Source organism: Python bivittatus, unplaced genomic scaffold (assembly GCF_059951505.1).
Source record: "Python bivittatus isolate LINGU-HERP-01145 unplaced genomic scaffold, Pbiv_v1 ctg000080_np1212, whole genome shotgun sequence".
In the NCBI taxonomy this organism is placed as follows: Eukaryota; Metazoa; Chordata; class Lepidosauria; order Squamata; family Pythonidae; genus Python; species Python bivittatus.
In genome coordinates this window covers 19,059,003-19,080,997 of record NW_028277035.1, presented here as the reverse complement: position 1 = coordinate 19,080,997, position 21,995 = coordinate 19,059,003, and the positions used below count along the sequence as shown (strand labels likewise).

General features: G+C 36.5%; 1 protein-coding gene across 1 annotated transcript in view; it reads right to left on the bottom strand.

Annotated features, from left to right (window-relative positions):
* The window catches only part of WWC1 (WW and C2 domain containing 1), a 98,967-nt gene that overhangs the window by 12,006 nt on the left and 64,966 nt on the right, over nucleotides 1-21,995 (bottom strand). The window contains exons 9-18 of the mRNA XM_007424803.4: nucleotides 20,482-20,724; nucleotides 13,014-13,103; nucleotides 11,822-12,357; nucleotides 8,154-8,262; nucleotides 5,784-5,864; nucleotides 5,121-5,207; nucleotides 3,014-3,206; nucleotides 2,518-2,670; nucleotides 2,272-2,366; nucleotides 826-976 (exon numbers count right to left, since the gene is read on the bottom strand). Of these exons, the coding sequence (XP_007424865.1) occupies nucleotides 826-976; nucleotides 2,272-2,366; nucleotides 2,518-2,670; nucleotides 3,014-3,206; nucleotides 5,121-5,207; nucleotides 5,784-5,864; nucleotides 8,154-8,262; nucleotides 11,822-12,357; nucleotides 13,014-13,103; nucleotides 20,482-20,724 (1,738 nt within the window). The remainder of the gene's footprint in view (nucleotides 1-825; nucleotides 977-2,271; nucleotides 2,367-2,517; nucleotides 2,671-3,013; nucleotides 3,207-5,120; nucleotides 5,208-5,783; nucleotides 5,865-8,153; nucleotides 8,263-11,821; nucleotides 12,358-13,013; nucleotides 13,104-20,481; nucleotides 20,725-21,995) is intronic.

The following is a 21,995-nucleotide window of genomic DNA, read 5'->3' as shown; positions in this document are numbered from 1 at the left end:
AATGTTAAGATAATGATAGTGATAGAGAAGGAATCTGTAATTGAAAACAGAGATAAAAGAATTGGGTTCTAATGAAACCTATCTAAACAAGGAAGCCAAATACACTATAGTTCCTTTAAAACTTCCATATTGGTTATCATTTTTGAAAAAAAAAATAGAATTCAGTATCAGAGTATGGAAATAAACAACGAGATATTGATCTGAGCATTTGAATCTGGAAAGTAGGTGACAGTGAAAAAGAACAATAAAGAAAATGCAGTTGAGGAGTTCTTTCTGTCCTATTAATGAGAAAACATTAACTGTTAATCAACCTCCTGTATTGGCATGAGAAAACAAATGACTATAGAAAAACTAGTATGATCTGATTCGTCTATGAAAATATTAGTTTGTGTTGTCAAGGCCAAACAAGCATATTGCAGATTCTGGCAGTAATGCATTTGTTCATAACAAGCAGATGTTGCTGGCATGATTTCCCACATCTATTTATTGGGAAGTTACATGGCTCTATTTGGTCAAAAAATAGAGACTTCCACCTAGCCAAGAGCTTGAGATTTGAGCCAATCTTAATATAATCACTGGGAGAGACCCATGACTGGTACAAAAGCAACTAATTTGCCAATGATATTTGAAGGCTATAATGAAAAACAAAACAAACCCCAACAATATTGAATCATGAGCCTAGTGAAGAGTATAAATTCAAAAGACAGCTTGTCAGAACTGAAGCAAGGGAACGGCAGCAAGGGCATACTGCTTAAGGCACCTTGTCCTTCCACTCACTTTCAAGGGATTCTGCTTCCCTTATACATTCCCTTGTACATTCTTTACCTTGATGGTTGCTGACTCAGACTGCGACAAGGGTAACAAGGTCTCTTCAGTGGCCCATATAGTCCTTCTACCATAAAATTCTTCCTCTGCTTCAGTCTCATCATTTTCAGTTTCACTGTTACCATCCTGCTCAGCATCTCCCTTATACTGCCTGTTAAAATGAGCAGTGCATACTCAAAATTACAACACATAGGAACTCTGTCAAAACTATTATATTCAGAGACACTGTGGTAAGGGATCCATCATAGCATCATGTGATAAAATTAAATAAACTGGACACTTGCTGTAGCAACATGACAATGCACTTGAATTAATGGATCTTATACAGTGAGAGCTACCAATGGAAAAAGGTGATTGCTCTTGTGTCTTGCTTGTGAATTTCCAGGTTACAATTGATCAACTGCAGTAGGAAACGGAAAACTGTACCATTAGTCATTTAGACTGATCTGGCATAGAAAGTCTTCTCATCATGACTGGATATCATAGGGGATGTGCATCACCAATTTGAAAACATCAGTGGGAAAATAAATGAAATTTAATAGAATCCCAACAGTGTATATGCCATGCATGCCAAAACAACAGAAGACTCCAAATTAAGTTGAACTCAAAAGTTGATCAATAGAATGTCCAGAATACATACTTTGTTTTTATGTATGAATAAACTAGTAAGACACCATCTGGACAAGAAAGGACAACTTTTTGCCCTTTTTAGGGCAACAAATGAGAAGTATGCAACTTTTATATGTATTTTTATTTTTGAAAGTTAGTCTGGTATAGTGGATATGGTGTTGGAGTGGAAAGAACCAGGTTCTTTGTTCTCTCAGCCACAAAAGCTTACTGGGCAATTTTGGGTCAGTTACTTTCGCTCAGCCCCTACATACCTACCTACCTACCTACCTACCTACCTACCTACCTACCTACCTGTTGTGTAGTAAAATAAGAAGGGGAAGCATTGTGTACATTCCATTGACTTCTTGAGTGAAAGGTGGGTTATACATTTAATAAACAAGCATTTGACCTCAAATTTTTACAATTTGTCAGCTAAACATGAATATGAGAAAAACGCATTTTCAGCGCTTCAAGGATCTTCACAACTTGACAAATGCTTCAACAAAACAATTAAACAATTGCTTCAGCTAAGTTTTGTGCAACACATAAGTCTAACACAATTTGTACTGAAATTACATCAAAGTAGTATATAGCGTTTGCATGTGTTATGCGTATATCATGTTCTAAAGTTTAGTGTGTGTTTAAAGATGCCAATTTTAATATTGAAATCTTAATATTTAAACTCTTAATACAGCAATTTTCTCTAAGTAATTACTTAAGCATTTAATGCCTATATAATGAAAAACTGTTATGGAGGGGAATTTGATTATATCCTTTATCTAATCCTGTCACTGTAAAAAGAATCATGGAATCCCACGATTGCATCCCGTGACTCACCACGTTTCATCAGTAAGTAAAGTACTTTCTCCTAGTTTTTTCTCTACTGCCTCTAGTTCAACAACCGTCTGTTCCAGCAATGCAGATACAGAGTCCTACAGGAAATGAGTTAATAACATTAACAGTATTACCCCTCAGTGTCTGAAGGTTCATCAAAGACTATCATTATTCAAGCTGAGAAAACTAATATATTGCCAATGATAACTAGCAGTTTGTGCAAAAACACCTTTAATTATCAGTTTTTACCATTTTCTCAGGGCAGAGTAGCTCAGAACAAGTATTCTCTTGCTTAATTTCACAACTATGCCTTTGTAGATATTTATAGCTGAGGAGGTTGTACCAGCGTGTTGTCCTTTCCCCTGATCTGCAAATCTCAGCAAGGCTAATTTGTGCACCTCCCTACAGCAAAAGAAAACAAAACATAGTGATGGGTACCTTCAGAACATTCAAAGGGTTTGATCAACAGATGCTAGGATAAATGCATGGTCTTGGGCAATGTAAATAATTTCCCTTCCCTTCCCTTTACATTTATACACTAGAATTATAGTGCAGAACAATGTTTAGTTGCCACAGCTGTGCAAGTGGTATTGCATGCAGTTATATACAAGTGGGTCTTCAATATAAGCATTACTGTGGTGCAAGTGCCACACGCATTAGGAGAGGTGGAGCTCTGGTCTCCCATATTCTGATGTCCCCACAGTGAAGAAGATGACATTACCACATAGTAAAAATAAGCACTAACCAAGCATTCTTCAAGGTGGAACTTATCTAAAGTGCAGACATCAATCCTTAATGTCTTCTGTCGCAAAACCGAATGAGGGATTGTAACACAAAATAATTCATTGTACATGAGATTGTCTGATGCGTCCATGAGTCTTGTGCGGAACAAACAGCTTGTGCTTTCAGATGAAGGGAGGACAGCCACACGAACGCTCCTGTTGGAAATTATCTTAAATAAGCATTACTTTACAAGTTCACTGCACATGTGGATATTACTGCAACTATCAGTGCAGTGAATTTTTGCATAGTTCATCAGATAAGAAACTTTCAACTTCCATTTGTTTCAATCAGTCTGCAGTTGACACAGATATTAAGATAAAAATCATGACAAATATCAGTTGATCAATTATGTAAAAAAGTTGTGTTAGCAATTATGGATTGCAGGACTTAACACAGTTTAGGATAGACTACACAATCACTCCAGTTCTATACTGGATTCTTTTTTTTTTCCCCCTCTCTTTACACAGACATAAGGAAAAATGGCAGAGAACTAAAATTAATCCCAGTGTAACAAATTATAAATAAGATCCCATTTTCATTCAATGATAAAATAGATATTCAATTTCCCAAAACTATTTATTATTACTATATTTTAACAGAGAAAGACATTTATAGATGGGATAGAATCAGAAGATTCCCAGGTAATCCATTAAATCACTTTAGTAACCTTTGTTCATGCAGAATCCTGACCCAGGGTTAATTTACAGTTACAGTACAATTCTCTGCTCTCTGAAGAGTAATTCTCAAAGCTGATTGGTTAGTTTTAAGCACAATTCTTGTTGCTTTAAAATGTTCTATTATGTTTGACTATTTGAGATAAATGTTACCAAAGAACAGAAATGGACTTGTCCCATCATCAACTCCCTGCCCTCTAATACTTCTCTAATTTTTTACAATACAGAAGTTCAAAGGATGCTCTAGGAATGTTGCGACAGATGTGAATTTATGGAGCTGCTGATAATCCTCATTTTATTGCACAAATATTTATATAGTATATGTGTCTCTTGTATTGCATTTTTGGGTAATTGCCTTAAAAATATTGCATGAACTGGGGAGGGGAGGGAGCATTAGAATTTGTCAGAAGAGCAGAGACATCTTTTTCATGTCAGATAGTGCGCTAATCATTCCGTATATTGTGGAGAGGAAGAGTTTTTGTTTTGCACAGTTCTTACATGTATAAAATGTGAGTGCTAAGTAAGAGTACAGTCTTAACTATATCTCCTAAGAAGTGAATTACAGGAACCTTATGCCTGGGATTTTAGTCCAGAAGTCCTAAGATTTAAGACAGTGATCACTACAACAAAAAGCAAACATAAACCCTATTGTGGCTGGTGTGGGTCTTCCGGGCTGTGTGGCCGTGTTCTGGAAGTTTTGTTTCCTAATGTTTCACCAGCATCTGTGACCGGGATCTTCAGAGAGCAGGAGCACAGACAGGAGCAGTTCTCTCTGTGCCCCACAGGGCACAGAGAGAACTGCTCCTGTCTGTGCTCCTGCTCTCTGTGCTCCTGCTCTCTGAAGATGCCGGTCACAGATGCTGGTGAAACGTTAGGAAACAAAACTTCCAGAACACGGCCACACAGCCCGGAAGACCCACACCAGCCATCGTATTCTGGCCGTGAAAGCCTTCGACAATACATAAACCCTATTCTTTGTAAAATGAGAAGTTCTACTCTATGTTCAGGAAATCATATTTAGGATGGACAGAGCTGCTGGCAGAATCAAACCTGGATCCAAAGATCCAACATCTGCAAAGGTACAGAGGAATATATTCAACATCAGGAATAAATCTGATTTCTAATGTCAGCTGTTAAGCTGAAGCATTTTCCATAAGCCATTAGCTAACTATTATCTACTAAAAATAAGCACATTTAAGAATACATTTTCAATGCAAATGATATGGAAGAATATCTATTTATTCAAGTAAGTGGGTATATAGGCTCAAAAATGATTGCTGATAAATTCAGGGCTTTTTTCTTTTAGTCTAACTAGATTTTTAAAAAGTCATTTAGGATAACTGCACTGGAGAACTGCAGAAATCCAATCCAGAAATTGTCCTTCCAATTACTTACACTTTCTGGTCTTGCTGTGGTAAAAGAGCCAGTACATTATTCAACTGAGCAATAAATACTGCAAATTGTTTATTTTTGTCATCGTACCTGAATTGAAAATAAATGAAAAAGTCAGTTGTAGGTTGTAATAAAATAATCATAATATCTCTCTCTCTCTCTCTCTCTCACACACACACACACACACACACAAAACCCACACACACTTATTCATATTTATGAATTACTTTCAGGTTTTCATATCTAGTATTTATCAATCCTCTTTGCTCTTTCAAAAGAGAAAAATCAGTTGGATATAATAGGATTTCCTGGCATATGTGCATAGGATGTGGCTACAAGATGACTGAACTCAGGAGTCTTTAATTTAAGCAAATATAATTAAAATTAGGGAGAGCTGAAAGCAACCCAAGTATGCAGTCATATTTTTCCCAAGCATCTACACTATGCATAGATGAGAGATAATGAAATATGAGGGTCCAGAAAATTGTGCCCCAAGGCCTCATAATCAAACCACCAATATTATCTGTTAATATCACAGACATCCAAATCTGTATCTCTAGCTTTTTTTGTAACCTTATGTGCAGTAATTACACAACTCCATCATGGGAAAATTATCCAGTATTAATAGATACTAGTTTAAAGCAGAGGAGTAGCCATTCAGCTTACTTCATTGAAATTTGAACTTTAGCCGTAATAGGGGTATCTGCATCATCACTGTCGAACACTACTGTTTCTGAGATACACGGCCTGAAAAAGATAAGAGTTACCTTTAAATATGAATTTTTAAAATGCCAATAAATTTCAGCAATAATCAGTACATAAAATAGAATATAAATACATAGAATGGCCATTTCACAATAGGTAGTGAAATTCTTTCTTTATAACCTTAGGATTTCAATCCTAAAAAAGCCTGAGGGGAAAGGCTTTGCCTGGGATCAGAAATATGTAGGTATCAGGTCAGCTTCCATGGAGAGGGCATGCTGTTGATGGGTGTCACTGCTGAGAGGGCCCTCTGTTGTGTAGCCATTTTTCATAACATTATTTACAATAGCTTCAACAATAACTTATGGTTCAGAAAGTGACATACAGGAATTCTTCCTTTGGCTATTCTGATCCCAAGCTATTTAGGGTTTAAAGATCAGCATCAACGCTATGAAACTTGGAGCTTGAGCAACAAAGAAATTAGTGGGATCACATGACTTCATTGCTCACTCTCCATTAATAAACTAGTAGTTGTATTCTGGATAGACATTTTCAAAAGCAGGCGCATTTTAACACATTGCAATAATTTAAACAATGAATGGTATTTGATTATGTTAAATGTCTTTATCTAGATAGGGATGCAGGTTATGTAAGGTTACTACAGCTGGTCATAGTGATCACCTGTACCATCCACGAGGGTGAAATAAATACATTAGTTGGATGCTTCATACCATGGTCTACTATATAAACTTTTGCTTTTCTTTTTCTAAAAAAAGCCAAACCATTAAAAAGTAATTCATTTTTACTCTCTTTTGCAATAAATAGAGGGCAGCAGATCTTTATTTTCCCACCCACTGTAATCTACCATAGAATTCTTCACAAGAAATGTGGAGAGTAGAAAACCAGAGTAATCTTACTGTGAAATTTAATATTGATCTCATTTATTTAATGATTGTAGGATTTCCTAGTTAAGGATTTACTTCTTCCCTCAATGGGAGAATCATGAGAAGCAGAAAGGGCACAAGTCTAAAACTTACTCCCCAGGAGAGGAAAGAGTTGGTCAAGCGGGAATACTCAGCATGAGTAAAAGTAAGGTTATAAGGAATAAGATAGAAGATGCTACGCTTCAGTGAGCCCTTGGCTGATAATGTCTCATCAGTCTTGCAATGACTCTGATTAACTCAGTCTTTACTAGTTCAGACTGCCTTCTGGTAGCTTTACCCTACAGAACCAACACACTTCCTAGGGGAATTTGCTGGCTGTTTTCTCTAAGCAAATATTATTAAGTGAACTATGGTATTCAATTATGGGAAATTAAAACTGGTGTTACAGGCACTCCCAGGTTCGGCTTATGGTCACTTACATACTCACTGTCTGTTGAGGCACACAGATCTTATAAGCCTCCCTTGCTTTCTACCTGGGTTTTCCCAAATATGGGTGGCTAGAGCAGACAAGACCCACAGCCCTGGTCAACAGCCAGGAAATAATTAGAAACATGCACAAATCACTTCCAACCCAACACTGAGGCACAACTGGTTCTTTGGAATATATGGAGATCCAGTGAATTTAAAGTAACAGCAAAACTTTACTGGTTACAGTGTACATTTGCTCTTTCTCACAGGCACCACACACACATTTGCTCTTTCTCACAGGCACCACACACACATTCATCTACTCACATGCACACACACACACACACACACATTCACACTCAACCACATCCTCCTCAGCTAGGCTGCCAGGCAGTAGCTAGAAGGATGGAAGCTGCCAAATCTGGATCCAAAGATGACTCAGAGTGGGTGGGCTTCAGGACCCCCTTTATCCCCCAAAGTCCTTGCTTTGTTGATTCACAAGACTGGCAGCTATTCTTGCCTTGTTAATTTACAAGTCTGGTAGCTGTTGATGGGATTATTGGGGGGTGGGTGCTCAGGCCCAACTTCCTTTGTCTGGTTCAGGTGACATTTTTCCTTTCTTTCCTTAACGACTTGTTTCCTTCTTATCTACCTCCCTGAAAGGATCTTTTAGACAAGATTCCTGGCTTTTTGTCCTCTCTGCTCATGCGCCTGCTTCATCTTTAGTTATGGAAGCTTCAGCCTAGTCTCACACTGGAAACTCTTAGAGTCTATAGGAAACGTTCCAGTGGTATCAGAAAAGGGAACGTGGACTAGCATACTAAGTATACTAGTTACTGAAATGTGGCCTGAAGAGTTGTTCCCTGAAAATACCCTTGACAACTCTTTTATAACAAAAATGGAATCTGTAAGGTCCAGCTTTCTTTATCTGGTGAAGTTTATGTATGCAAATTTAATTTGTAATAACTTGGGTAAGAATTACCTTTGCACAGATGCTTCGTACACTCCACTATCTCCAGCAACTGACTCATCTGACACTGCAGCTGATACGCATGCCACTTTCAATACAGATCCTTCAATCATGTTTACAGCTAGAAAAATGCATAAAGAGAAATGAGCAAATTCAAGACTGATACAATATCAAAGAAATCAATGGGCTGACTCATTAGATATCAGCATCTGAGGCAGATGACAGCCCACCATAATTCAAGAAGCAGTGATTTCCAGTATTTGAATCTGAAGTGGGCACTCTTGTTGTATCTGTTGGTTGCTCCTTAAAAGAGCCATGCCCTTTCCTGTACAATAGCTGCACATATTCAAGGAAATATGCATTTGGATTGAGGAAGGTAAGGTCCTTAATGTTACCTCATTAACATAATACCTCCTGAATTCAAGCCAAAATTTTTCCTGAGCCTGTATAGCTACTGTACAAGGTCAGAAAAGTGTCTGATTCTATAAGGAGCTGCTGACAGGTATAGTGAATGTGGCTGTGCTGAATCTGAAGCACCTGTTTTGGATATAAATACTGTACATCCCTAGAGAAAAAGATGGTAACTTTCAAATTATGGATCTAGATACAATTACTAAGAGTACCACAGAATAAATCAAACCAGGACAGACTGCAGGGTGATGACTGGCAAGCAGAAACTCACATACTTTGGGCATGTGATACAAGTGGAGAGAAGTAAAAGGGAAAGGAACTGATAAAGTGGATAAATGGGATTAAAGACATTATTGGATTATCCCTGGAAGACTTCCAGGTTGCTGCTGGATATGGGTTCAAATGACAAGCATGCAGTCATTTGAAGTCAAGTCAGACTTGATGGCTGTGAACTAGTTTGGGAAGAAAAACCTTGTAGCATCTGGGATGGCAAATATGAGCAGAAGTTAATCTAATAAAAAGTCTCTTGTTATAGTATTTTCTTTTCAAAAGTCTTACTACCTTTATTTTCTAGATCAAGGGTTTTGACCGCATGAGCCCATGTGCTGCTTTTCTTTTCTTTCCTTACAGTATTTTGATTTATATCCTATCTCACTATCCAGCTATTTAAATAACATCAGAGAAGGATATTTAAACTGGAAAACAGCAAACATTTCCTATAAGTGATGCCTATGAAGAAAAGGGAGGAGGGGTAACTTGGGGGTGAGTTAATTAGCTGTGTCTTACAAGAACATGTGAAGACACATGATCCCAGAAGGCTACGCTGTAACTCAATCAGGCAGCTTTTCCACATCTCTGAGCTGTGTGTGCAAATCCCAGGGAGTGAATGTTTTTACTCATTAATGCCCTGAAATAAACTACCTGTGGTGATTATTTTGTCTGCTGACTGAATAACAGTCCTAAATCACTTAATCTGCTTAGTGCCTTGTAGCTTTCTTTTTAACTGCTTCAGCCATTCTCAAAGAAGCAAGAAAGTTTAGTGCTAATTGCCATCAAGATCTAATGGGAATAATAACCCTTTCACACTCCAAATACAAATGGTGCCATTGCTCACAGGGAAGAAGGAAGGACTTAGTCCTCATGGTAAAGACAAATTATTTTGATCTTTTCCAGACCCCAGGTCAGTGGTTTTGTGTCATTAATAAAACAGCATGCTTTAATCAAACAGAACAGAAGCTCAGAAATACTTCCTAGAATTTGAATAATGCTGCTCTGTAAATTCAAAATAAATTTGTAGGACATGTGTATTTGATGATCTTATCAAACCCCATTGCCTGAAGAGTTGTAATATGGAATAAATCCAAAATCTCCCGAGCTTTCATGCAGTTCAGTTGATGAATTGACGGCCACAAAATTACTGATTTATGTGTGTGGTTGTTTTCATTTCAACTTATCCAGATAATCCAGGAAGGAATCTCAGGATAGCATAAATTTAACTACTAGATTATGAGACCAGGATGATTGCCTGAACTTCAGTCGATGATTAAATAACTTTAAAAAAGGAAGGCAAGTAGCATCTAAAGGTATTTGGTTGAAACTGTGTGTGTGTATACTCCTATAGATATATGTACTTACATGAATGTATATGTATGTACACATGCACACTTACATATAGTATACATTGTGAATATATACAGATGTGAAAAAGCCTACAGGATTCCTAACATACCATACTGCTTTAAAAAGATGTATACTTAGGAGGGACTATCTGAAATATCCTATCATGGAAGGAAACCTGAAATCAGGAGACAGATGGCACTCCCTTCTATCCTTACTGACATTGAAATTCATTTTGAGTGTCAAGCTAGCTATAAATAAGTTACTTTGGGAATCAACTCTAGCTAAAAAGAAATATACTACAGTAGCTAGATGAATATATTTTATTACAATTATTTGTGTATTACCTACTCAAATGACTCCAGGAGGTTTACAACACTACAGTGAAAACATCTATAAACATTAAAATATTTAAAAATCTTCAGTTGTCCACTCTTTTGAGAGAAGATAAAGGTTTTCGCCTGTTTCCTAAAGAATAAAATCTGCAGAAAAATCTAAGTTCCAGTCACAAACTGTCTAGATAGCTGACCTTTTCTAGCAACTCCCTATATCACTTCTCCTCAAACCACTGGCTAAGTATGAACATTATTAGAAGGAAAAGTCAATGGTTTCCTTTTGTAGGAAAGTCTCTGTCCCTGTTCCCCAGGCAAAACTGAATCCATTGGTCATCTCCTTCTTAATGTCATCTCCTTCTATTCTTCTTGGTAAGGACCTAATCATCTCTTTTTTGTCCAACTATTCCAGAAATTCAGAAGACAAAGATTCTGTTTTCCTTCTTCTAGCTGAGAAGTCAACAATGATATCTAGGAGTGTTAAGGTATGTTGTCCAAATGTTATTACAATTTGGTGTGGCACTCTATAATCATTGCATTGTGCATTATGGTGTATCAATAATCTGCTGTACTCAATTTTAAGTTAATCTTTTATGATGTAATTCCTAGGGAAAATTATTTTTTATTATTAGTTTTTAGGGTAATATATGTTATGTGATCATTGACTGTGAATAAAATAAACTTATTAAACTAACCAACTTAATTAAATATAGTGGGACAATGCAAACAGTTCAGAGAGGCACTTCCTAAAATAATAGAATCTTCCTATAAATGCACTGCTCAAAGCTTTCAGAGGCTTGGTGCTATACTTGGGATCTTGTCTGAGCATTCATCTGTGCATGCACAGAAGACACTTCTCCTGAGATATCTAGCAAGGGTAGAAGTGTCTTCTACATATTCACTTGCTTGCTCACAATGTAGGGAGGCCCTCAAAATGGTAGCACCCAGCCTTTAAGCAGTGAGTAGAGAGGGGCGCTTCTTTAATTTTATGAAATCTCCTCAGAACAGTTTGCATAGACTAATAAATAATGTTTCCCCATCTAATAGTCATTCTAATCATGTCTCCTGTGAGGATATGGATTTATATCATAAAATTTCACCTTCACTACTGTATTTAACTATAATTATTAGGCTATCCAAAAGACATTTTATATGAATTCAATACTAAAAATCTTTGCTGTGCAGGCTTTTGTTGTTTGAAAATTGCTCTACTTTATAGCTCTCAGCTTGAAACTTTGTAAATAAAACTGGTAACTATTTTTTTTTAAAAAATACCAAAATAATTTGTAACGAAAGTGAGGAAGGCATACATCACTTTACCTTGGTCCAAATGCTTGACTCCAATTCTAGAATCTTCTATTCTATACTTCTTACCACATCCAGAGTTTAGACCAAGTTCAGCAAGTCCACTGTTTATTTCAGTATCTTCAAAGTCTGCATGATTCATAAAGGCATCTCCTATGAAGAATGGGTCTGTCACTAGTGGCGAACATGGTGGAGAAGGAGATGAGAGAGATGACCTTGGAGATAAAGATGTTGAGGATTTGGGTGTTCCAGACAAGGATCTCAAGGCCTGTAAGCGGCTGGTGGAATCTGTTTTCTGTGTTTTCACTACTTCATTCTCATGGATAGTAGTGATGCACCCTGAAGGTCGAAATCCAGTGGTTCTCTCTAAAAGCAAGAGGTCCATTTTATTCTGATAGTCAGAGTCTAGCTGTTCAAACTGTTCATTGAACAGATCAGTAAAGCTGGCTGAAGTTGAAGAATCCTGGCTTGAGGTGACCAGAGATCCTCTGCTGGATGCAAGTGAGCCATGACTACTGCCAGATGACAAGGAAAGCATGCTAGAAGACAAACTGAAATAAAAATAATAATTAGAAATCAAGATGAAGATGGGTATATTGATTAAAATATCCTATCTAGAACAAGTGATTCAAATCCTTTGTCATTTACAAAGCTGTCTAGATGAACTGTTCCCTAACTCTTAACTTAAACTATCTCACAGGATAGTTACAAGGATGAAATAGCAGAACTGCTCCCCATTTGTAGTATCTCTGAGAAATCTGAATTTGAATCAACAAAATTTTAAGTCTTAATTAAAAAGAGTTAGGAGTCTCTATCAATGGAGATATTAATTCCTTCTGGATTATCTTACAGCTTCATATAAATATTTTACCTGTTTTCAATGAGTGTACAATCATTGCTGTACTTCTTGGAATACAACTTCCAAAAGTGAATTTTGGGGAGTTACTATTTCAGTTTATTATCTTTTATGAAATACTCACTAGATGCAGGCTGTAAGATCTCTGATCTAGATTCTGCAGAAGATATGTTGCTATGTCATCATTACTGGCTAGACTTTCTTGACATTCTTACATTTCCTTCTTCAAAGGATTCTCTCTTAATAAGACAAAGTTGCCATTTGTAATGCTAAAGGAAATCATTTTGACATTCATGTTCAGAGGCCTTCTTTGGATAAGAAACTTTTGTGAGTGTGGGGTGGGACACTTACTTTTTCAGCTGCATGTGCAACACTGCTACCAATCGTGTTGTTTCCTCTAGTTCCTGAACCAGCTGATTTCTTTTACTGCTTAACTTCAACCTGAAGAAAATACATACAAAGGCTAGATTAAAATACTGCCCACCAACTCTGGTGTGGGGGAGAGATAGGGTCCTTATAGCCTGTGCAGCTTACTGATAAGTAAAAGAGGGAAAAAATAAAAATAAAATAAATTCTCTAGTGCAAACGTGTGCCCCCATAACACTGAGTCTGTGGCTAGGGAAATCAGCTCCCTTCTTCTTCCTTGTGGGGAAGAGACCAATCTCACAATAGACAAATAGAATAAAATTTTATTTAACAAAGGAAAAGAAAGAATGTAAAAATATTTTTAATTTTAAGTAGTTCTTTGCAAAGCAATTGGTGGCAGAAGAAATAACAGTATACGGCTACTCAAATAATGAATAGTATCTTACAATAATCTTCATTAAAATAATATACAGGAAAAGGTAAGGATCCCAAGATGATGTTGATCCAATATTTAGAAGTAACTCCTATGTAAAGAGGGACCAATTTTCATAAAACATGCAAGAGCTTGTATAGAGACAATGATCACCAGAAACAATATATTAGATTTAAATAGCACAAAAAAAGAGATTAAACTGAGCACAGTTCTTAGCTAATTTTTTCTTATTCTGCTAGAGAACAAACAACCCTTGGAACACATGTTATCTCTGTGCCAATTTGTCATCCATAAAAATCCTTCTTCCTGCAAAATCCAACTTTAATCAGAGGCTGGAGGATAATCTTAGCTTCCCACAACTTCTACCTTAGCACACAGCTTATTGCTTGTTTCCCTCCTACCAGGGAATTGTCTGCTGTTCCAAAGAACAAAAAGCTTTTCCATTCCAAGAGGGAAAGGCTGTGGGGGAACTCCCCTTTGGCTACATTTTAAAGTAAAAAATCTGGAGGAATCTGGTAGCACCTTTTCTAATTAACGAATCTGATTAAAAGACATAAGGTTTTGTGAGATGCAGATCACTTCATCAGATTCATAGAGTGGCTAACTCATGTAGGATTTAAATTGGGCCACAATTATACACACAAGATTTAGAGGTGCCTTCACATGCTCTTCCTCTAATGTGACATATGCCATCATCTGCCAGCAACGTCCCTCTGCATTCTGTGTAGGACAAGCAAGACAAATTTTATGCAAAAGAATTAATGGGCATGTTTAACATCAGGACCAAAACAAGAACAATGTAATATCCAAGCATTTCAACCTCTCAGGACACCCTATTGCAGATCTCAACGTGACCATTTTGGAAAAACAAGACTTTAACAACACAACTGAGAGAGAGATTGCAGAACCCACAGAACCCACATACGTATATAAAAGGTTTCAAGTTATCTCAGAAGGTCTCAACTAACATAATGGGTTTTTAACACATTATAATTGTTAATAGATAAGGTACTTGTAATCACATGTAACCTACTTCTGCATAACCACTCTTGCCATCCTTTGCCCTCCACCCCCTGCCCTGTCCCAATTTAAATTTTAAACCAGTTTTGGTACCCTGGTAGTCTTTTAATAAAATGTGTTAATTGGAAAAAGTATTACTAGACTCCTTTTGATTTTTGGTTCTTTTTCAGAGAAATGAGATCACTGAAGATAATTTCAAAGAAAGCAAGCAAAGAAAGAATTGTGTAGAAATGTTAAACCTTGTTGTGGACTCTGTTATTCATTTTGTAGTGTCCATCTGCAGAGTTAATGCAGAACAAGAGTTACCTTGAGGGTTGCGCTTGCCATAAGTGAGAACGTTCTATCGTGAAGAGAGAATATATGCAGTACTGTACTTTGTTGTGACAGACACAGTTCCTGCAGGCAGCTATTCTTTCCCAGAGGCAAAACCAACCTATAGGTTACATTCCCATAATCATAGGATCCCAAAAGAACCAAGCACCCCTCAGAACCTTTTGGAATTTGCAACATTCAAAGGCATACTTTAGGTTTACATGCAGGAAGCCATAGTACAAGCAATCCAAGAACAGTCTTCCAAAAGTATGGCAATCTTTTCTATGAACGCACCATTTGTTTCATTAAGGAATATTATTTCCAGCTCAGAGACAAAGGCAACTTCCAGCATTAAGACTTGTTTTATAAGACTTCTAGATAACAATTTTTTTTTTAAAAAAACACCAAAATATAATAGTTGTAACTCATTTTCAAGCCACAAACATAAATAATGAAGATGCTAAATAGAGACATTTGTTTTCAGTTCCCAAAATCAATCTGAAACATTACATCTGTCTCTCCCTTCTTTATCTTCCAAAATAGTTGTGAGATTTTTCTGTTCAATTTCAAACTATCCCATATACAGCTCATAAAATATTCAGATATATTGTATAAATATATCATATACATCATAACACATTATTTTAATTAACACAATCATCTGTAATCTTGAATGTAATCTCCATTGCCAGAAACTTTAAATTACCCATCCATTTTGATTTAACACAAGTTATCAACTGCTGCCTCTTAATTTAGCTCCAAAAATCTGAGACAGCAAGACAATAATTGATAAATACATGTGAAACAAATGAATTTAAATATCTCCATTTATAATAAGAACCTGGTAAAAAATATTTCTGTCGATATCATGAATTTTTGTTATTTAAGTGGAAACTTTTCGATAAAAATGTACTGGGTGAACCCAGCTGAGCTAATCTGAAAAACAGTTGCTCAGAATATCCTGAAGTCTAAATATTTCCTGAGTAAATCTTTAGGGCTGCCACTTGCTGAGACATCTTCAGGATTCTGTTAAATACTGCAGAATATTGGCATAACAGAATGACTATTTTTATTTTTGTGCCTCTGAGCACTCATGTCAGTGAGCCTTATAAACAACCAAAGTCCTATGAGGCGATCTCTTCCACAATAAGGTAGCTGGTTATTTAAGTTTCTTTTAAAGTTAATGTGGATGATTTTATCATACAATGAGTGACGAATGGGTGAGAAAATAGTTGTCTGGAACTACTCACTGTCACCCTGAGAAGCAGAAAAGGATAATTTTAGAAAGAAAGTTAGGGTGTTTTTTCCCCCCATTTCTTTCTTATCTAGATAAGGGATTCCAGCATCAGAAGGTAGCAAGAGGTGAATAAATATCACATGTGACCTTAGATTTAGGATTCTAGATATTTTCAGATGTCTGAAGACTTTAATCTCTACAGATAACTGTTTTCAGATAATTTGTGGGGGATGGCTGATCATCATTCACAAGAAAATGCCTATAAAACCATGCATAAACATTGAATAAAAAGGACAACACGTATAAATAGCTTTTAGTGAGAATAATCTGTCAGAATTATCACTACAGACTCTAGCAATATCTATCTATACATAAGGTCTAAAAACAGCAATTACACTGAGAATTTCCAACTTACTACTACTGCATTTTGCCATGGGACTGACATTACAGCTGTAACAATAAGGCATTATCACTACATCCAGGCAATAATGACAACTCCATTTAGTGGCCAACAGAACAGTAAGAACAGAGGAGAAATAGCACTTTTATGTTCTTGATGACGCAGCTGTCAAACTGCATTCCTCCAAAACTTCAGTTCCTATGGGGATAACATTTAAAGAGTAATCTGAATTTAAATACAGCTACCTTCCTAGTATTTCTGCAGTTCTGAAGCATTCTATCTGCCTATATCTACAGCATTCTGAACACAACAAATTTACTGAATTGTTCAGCATGAAAAATCAAGTTTTGCGGCAGTTGTGTATTAGTGTTTTCAAATTGTGTAACTAATGCAAAGAAGAATATCATGGATTCAATTCTAGTACTACTCAAGCATTAAGTAATTAAAAGAGGGGAGGCAATATCTTGCCTGGATAGTTCTATGATACAGGGTCTCTTCCTTTATGTCAATTTCATGTTTAGTATTTTTCTAACTTGTTTCTTGTAGGTGATTCTATTCTGCTTTTTAGTCTAATTAGAAGATTTCTTATAATAATAATAATATTTATTTACAAAGGCAGGCATCCAATACACAGATTAAACTTATTGAATTTTTTACATTTTTTTTTCACATATTGCATCTTTTTTTGCATATCTTCTGGGAAGATTTGTACAACTGTTTCTTTAATTTTAACATTTAGTTAGACAACCCATGACCCACTGGGTCATCATTTCAGAGATATTTCCTTACCTAAACAGAGACACAGAATGACCAAGGGCAAAAAATCAGTGGGAGTGTAAGCGACTTAGGACTTGCTGCTGGCTTCCCCCTTGAATTTGCTTGTGGCAAGTTGGCAGGGAGCATCACAAATATCCCTCCCCTCCTGTCCCCTCCCTTCCACATATAATATAAGCTTGCACCATTTGCCCTCCCCTCACAACTCTCAGGAGAGCCCTACTGAAGCCTCCTCCTTCTCCTCCTCAGCTGATCCTGTGGAACTGCCTGCCACTTTCTGGGGGAAGGTGAAACAAAGGGAGCCTGGACCATGAGGAAAACTGCACTCCTGCTCCTCATTCCAGCATGTCCCCAAGGGCCCCCCCTTGAGGGAGGAATAGGGCTCTCTTGTTGACCACCGGCACTGCCCACCCAGCCCTACCTCACCAGCAGGCATCCAAGTTACTCCTTCATCCTTCCCTCAACTCCCACCACCATTAAGAGATTTCAAATTTCTGCCTGGTTTTCAAAGCAGCCAATCACCACCCACCTGTTGGGCCTTGCAGCCAGCCAATTTGGTGCAGTGGACAGAGGGAGACAGGAAAAAGGTCAGGGATATGATGATGATATATGATGATCATGTGACCTGGGCTGACTGCAGTGGCACAGCAGAGCTGAAGAAACCACAAATTTCCAAAATTTCACTTCCATGAGAGTAATGGGTCCCAGATTTTGGATGCATTCTGTAAGTTTGGATGCATTCTGTAAATACTGCTATTTAGGAGTCAAATCAATTTCATAATGAGTACTTTGACTTCCTTGAAAATCCCTTTCCAAAAAGTCCTTACTTTATTACATGTCCAGCAGAAGTGGAAATATGTTCTCACAGTATTGTAAATTTGCTTTCTTAAATTTTCTGTGCCTGTCTTTCTGCAAATCAAAATCAGAATGCAGAAAGATGGGTAATAATGGCAAGTGGTGTACAAAACGTTTATATGATTGTTGTTATGAGGGTTTTGGGTTCACAGGAAATGATTCAACACATAACATACAAAACTTCTATGTGATTTTTTTTTTTTTTTTGCCCCTTGAGATAAGTTTCTGAGTTTAATTTTCAGACATGTAAAGCAATTTACACGGTATTCTGTTAAGGCAGTTAAGTGGGCATTAATTCTTCCCTTACACCCTCCTCCCTTCTTGGCTTCAGCTATAAAGGAATAGGAATGTGGCAATAATTTAGTGCTACTTGTGCCAATATAGCCTTATCATCAATTTCTCTTTATGTAATGTAGTTAGCTTAATCCTGTGGCTGTACAGTTTTCCTACAACCCCCTTCCCATTTAGAGATGAGCAAGGAGGTTAATAATGCTAGGTAGCAAGACCTGGTTTTCTTTCTTCAGCTTCCCCAGGCTATCTGTGCTGAGAAGACATGTCCCATCCTAGCCAGCTGCTTTCTTCTGTGTTTCCTCCATACTCCACTTGGGTTCGCTTCAGGAATCTTGCCCCAGGTTTCCCAAAACCAATATGCCTTCAGCAGTTCAAACTACCGAAAATTCTTTCTGGTTCACCAGCCAACATCCTTTCTTCAAACTCTCTTTCAGTACAGCCAATTCCTTCCTTTTTTCTATCTGCCTATCTCCCCACCCCATCCCCAGACTGTATTATCGGTGATGAAGAATATATTTCTTGTCTGAGAATCACATGACAGGATGGCAGATTGTGCTTAGCTCCCGCATACTATCATAATCTTAATTCTGATTTCTGAAAATTAATACATAGACCTGAGACTCCTTCAATGTCTATCAATTTCTCTTTTAATGCTCCAGCTCCTTTAAGTATATATAACAATATAAGTGAAATACTATCAGCATATCTATTTAACACACCTGATATCAAACCCTTTAATAATTTGATTCTGAGTTAGCCACTGAGCCAAATTTCCACTACTATAACAAGCAGCATTGGAAATAATGGACATCTTTGTTTCACACCATGGTGAAGCAAGTTCTTATTTCAATTCAAATTATTTGTTCCTCTTATTACTGTAGATTGCTAATAAAACAAGTCAATTAATTTCTCAAACTTTAGACCAAATTAATATATCACAGTTTAGTGAGTGATATATTTATATCTATCTACATCTACATGTATATCTACATCTATCTTTGCTTATCTATCTGACACTTTCCCCTCTGTAATTTTGAAGAGTGTGCATAATGTTTTTCTATTTCCTAGTTTTTAGGAATTCATAAGCAACTAATAGTAGTCACAATGACATCAAAATGACATTATATGCATCACGATATCATTACGGAAATGATGCAGATTATGTACCCGTGTTATGATGCAAAATGACACAAGCATTTAATTCACATAATTTGTGTTTTGACATCACAATACTTCCCCTGCCCCAGTCTCAGGACACTTTTACAGAAATTTATTTTTTTTGTTATTGCATTCATAATATTTTTCTTTTAGGTACAATAATGAATAAGAAGTTTTATCCATTTTTACTAGATCCAATTTAAAAAAAAAATTTCCTCCAAACATTGGAGAACATTTTAAAAATCTGTTACCTTGTATCTATTACAAAATATTTGTATTTCAGATTCAATCTGAGCATTTTTTCCGCTTCTCTGGCATTTTAAAATGGTCCATTGTTTAATACATTCACCTCTAACAATGGATTTAAGTGCTTCCCATCTCATTCCTGGATTCATCTGGTCACAGGGTTTTCCTGAAGGTAGCTTTGCAGGGGTTTTTGAACTGATTGAGAGCTGGATGAATTTGCTTATATGGCAACATTAAATTTCCACTACAGGACTATAAGGAAACATCGCCCCACTGTAATGTTTTCTAAATGGCTTTTGATCTCTAATTTTCATTAAGCTGATACCAACAAAAGATATTTTACCATGTGAACCAGATGAAACAAGTAGATAACTGATCTGGGAATATATTTTATGGACTTGTGAATAAGATGTGAAACGATAATCATTACCACATTTTTCATTCCATAAGTCCATTAATTTAAATTCAATTAACTGTTTATTGCATTTATGTCTTTTGTGATAGTCTATGTTTTCTACTCTGCTCTGTTCTATTCTGCTTTCTCTTCAATGTCCAACTCTCTCTTCTTTTCTTTCTTTTGTTCCCAGGCCAAGATATGTATGGTGGCAAGGTTTCACTGCCGTCACTGAAATCAACAGATTGAAAACTTTAACTTATGAAAATCATTTTATAAAGCATTGTCTCCTGATAGTAAATAAGGCATTCTAATATTAAATGATTCCCATACCTTTCTGTTAAAGCTTTGCTCTGTGTATCTCTTGCAGCCTGAAGGTCTTCTTCCAGACGCTTCCTCTTCATCTCCAGTTTTTCCATATCAATCTGAGTCCATTTTCTTGGGCTAATGAACCGCATTTCCTTTAGAAGTTCCTCCTTCTCATTTATTAACATTAATCTGTCTCGTTCAGAATCAAGCACACCAGGCCAGGCCTCACTATCCAATTTAGCCAGCTGTATTTTTAAGTTTGCTATTCTGTGAAAGGGGAAAAAAAAATCAGTTAATTTTGCATCTGATATGTATGTTCCTATTAGAACACTGTTTCTTCTAATTAAAGAAATACTCTTCAATTTAAACTCTCACTTTTTTCTTCAGCTACAGCAATACAATATAAAGCTTAGGATATAAAAATCAGTGACTACTTTAAGTTTCAATAGTAGGCCATTCTGTTCTGCAGACTATAATTTGTTATTCTTACCAGAATTGCAGATTGAATCTTTAGTGACATACAGTGGCATATCAAAGCTTTGGCTGGTGTTTTATAGAAAACCTGTGTTATAAAGATACTTCTCTAAACAAGTGAACTTGTTCCTGTAGGATAGACTTAATTGATTTAAATTCTGTAATTAATAGAAATCCATCCACTGAAATTTTCTTTGCAGCCATTTTAACAGTTAACTGCCTGACTAAATTTAACATTGTGCTCCAGTGAAAATTTAGTAAAGTCATTAATATATAATCTGTGAATTCCTCAGTGCATTTGTAAAAAGTATGTTCTAAGAGGATTTCTCAGCTGTAAGTTGATAATTTCTGTCATTTATCAGCCTGTATGCAAAAAAAATATCAGCTCTATTCTTAGTACTCTGCAATTCTTTCAGGATAAGCAGTATTATGAAAAGCACAGAACAGGATTATGAAATAATAAGACAAATAAATCAAGGCATGAGATGGGGGGGGGTGGGGAAAGAAAGAAAATGCAGCTAAATCTTTTTACACTAACATCATTCACTAAACCTCTCCAGATCTTTCTATCTTTGCAAACTATCCTTTTTTCCATCATACATACTTCATACGTTGCCTTTTCCTTGTTAAACTTCACAACTGTACCATTTTGCAGTTTTTTCCATTTTGAAAACAGCACACAGTTCTGCGCAATTTGACTACAAAATTATGCTTTGGAGTAAGGAAGAATGCAAATGTAGTACCTGTCTACAATTTATTTAATCAAGTGCATATCTTCCCAGGAGTGCATGGCACCTGAGAAAGGCAGTCATTCAATCCTAGGAAAAAAACACAACTGCTTTAAGGAGTTGCACACAGGTGCTCAATTGTAGTCCATATGTGCCGGAATACCTTTTTGTTTTTGAATTTGAAGTGCTCCACAGTCCTATTCTGTACTATATCATATTGCTTATGAAATGAAGCAAACTTCTTTAGAAGACAGGGATAAATTTCATTTTACTCTTTTATAATTTGAAAGCCACCAGGAATAAAAATATAATTCCATCTATTCAAGATTGATTCAC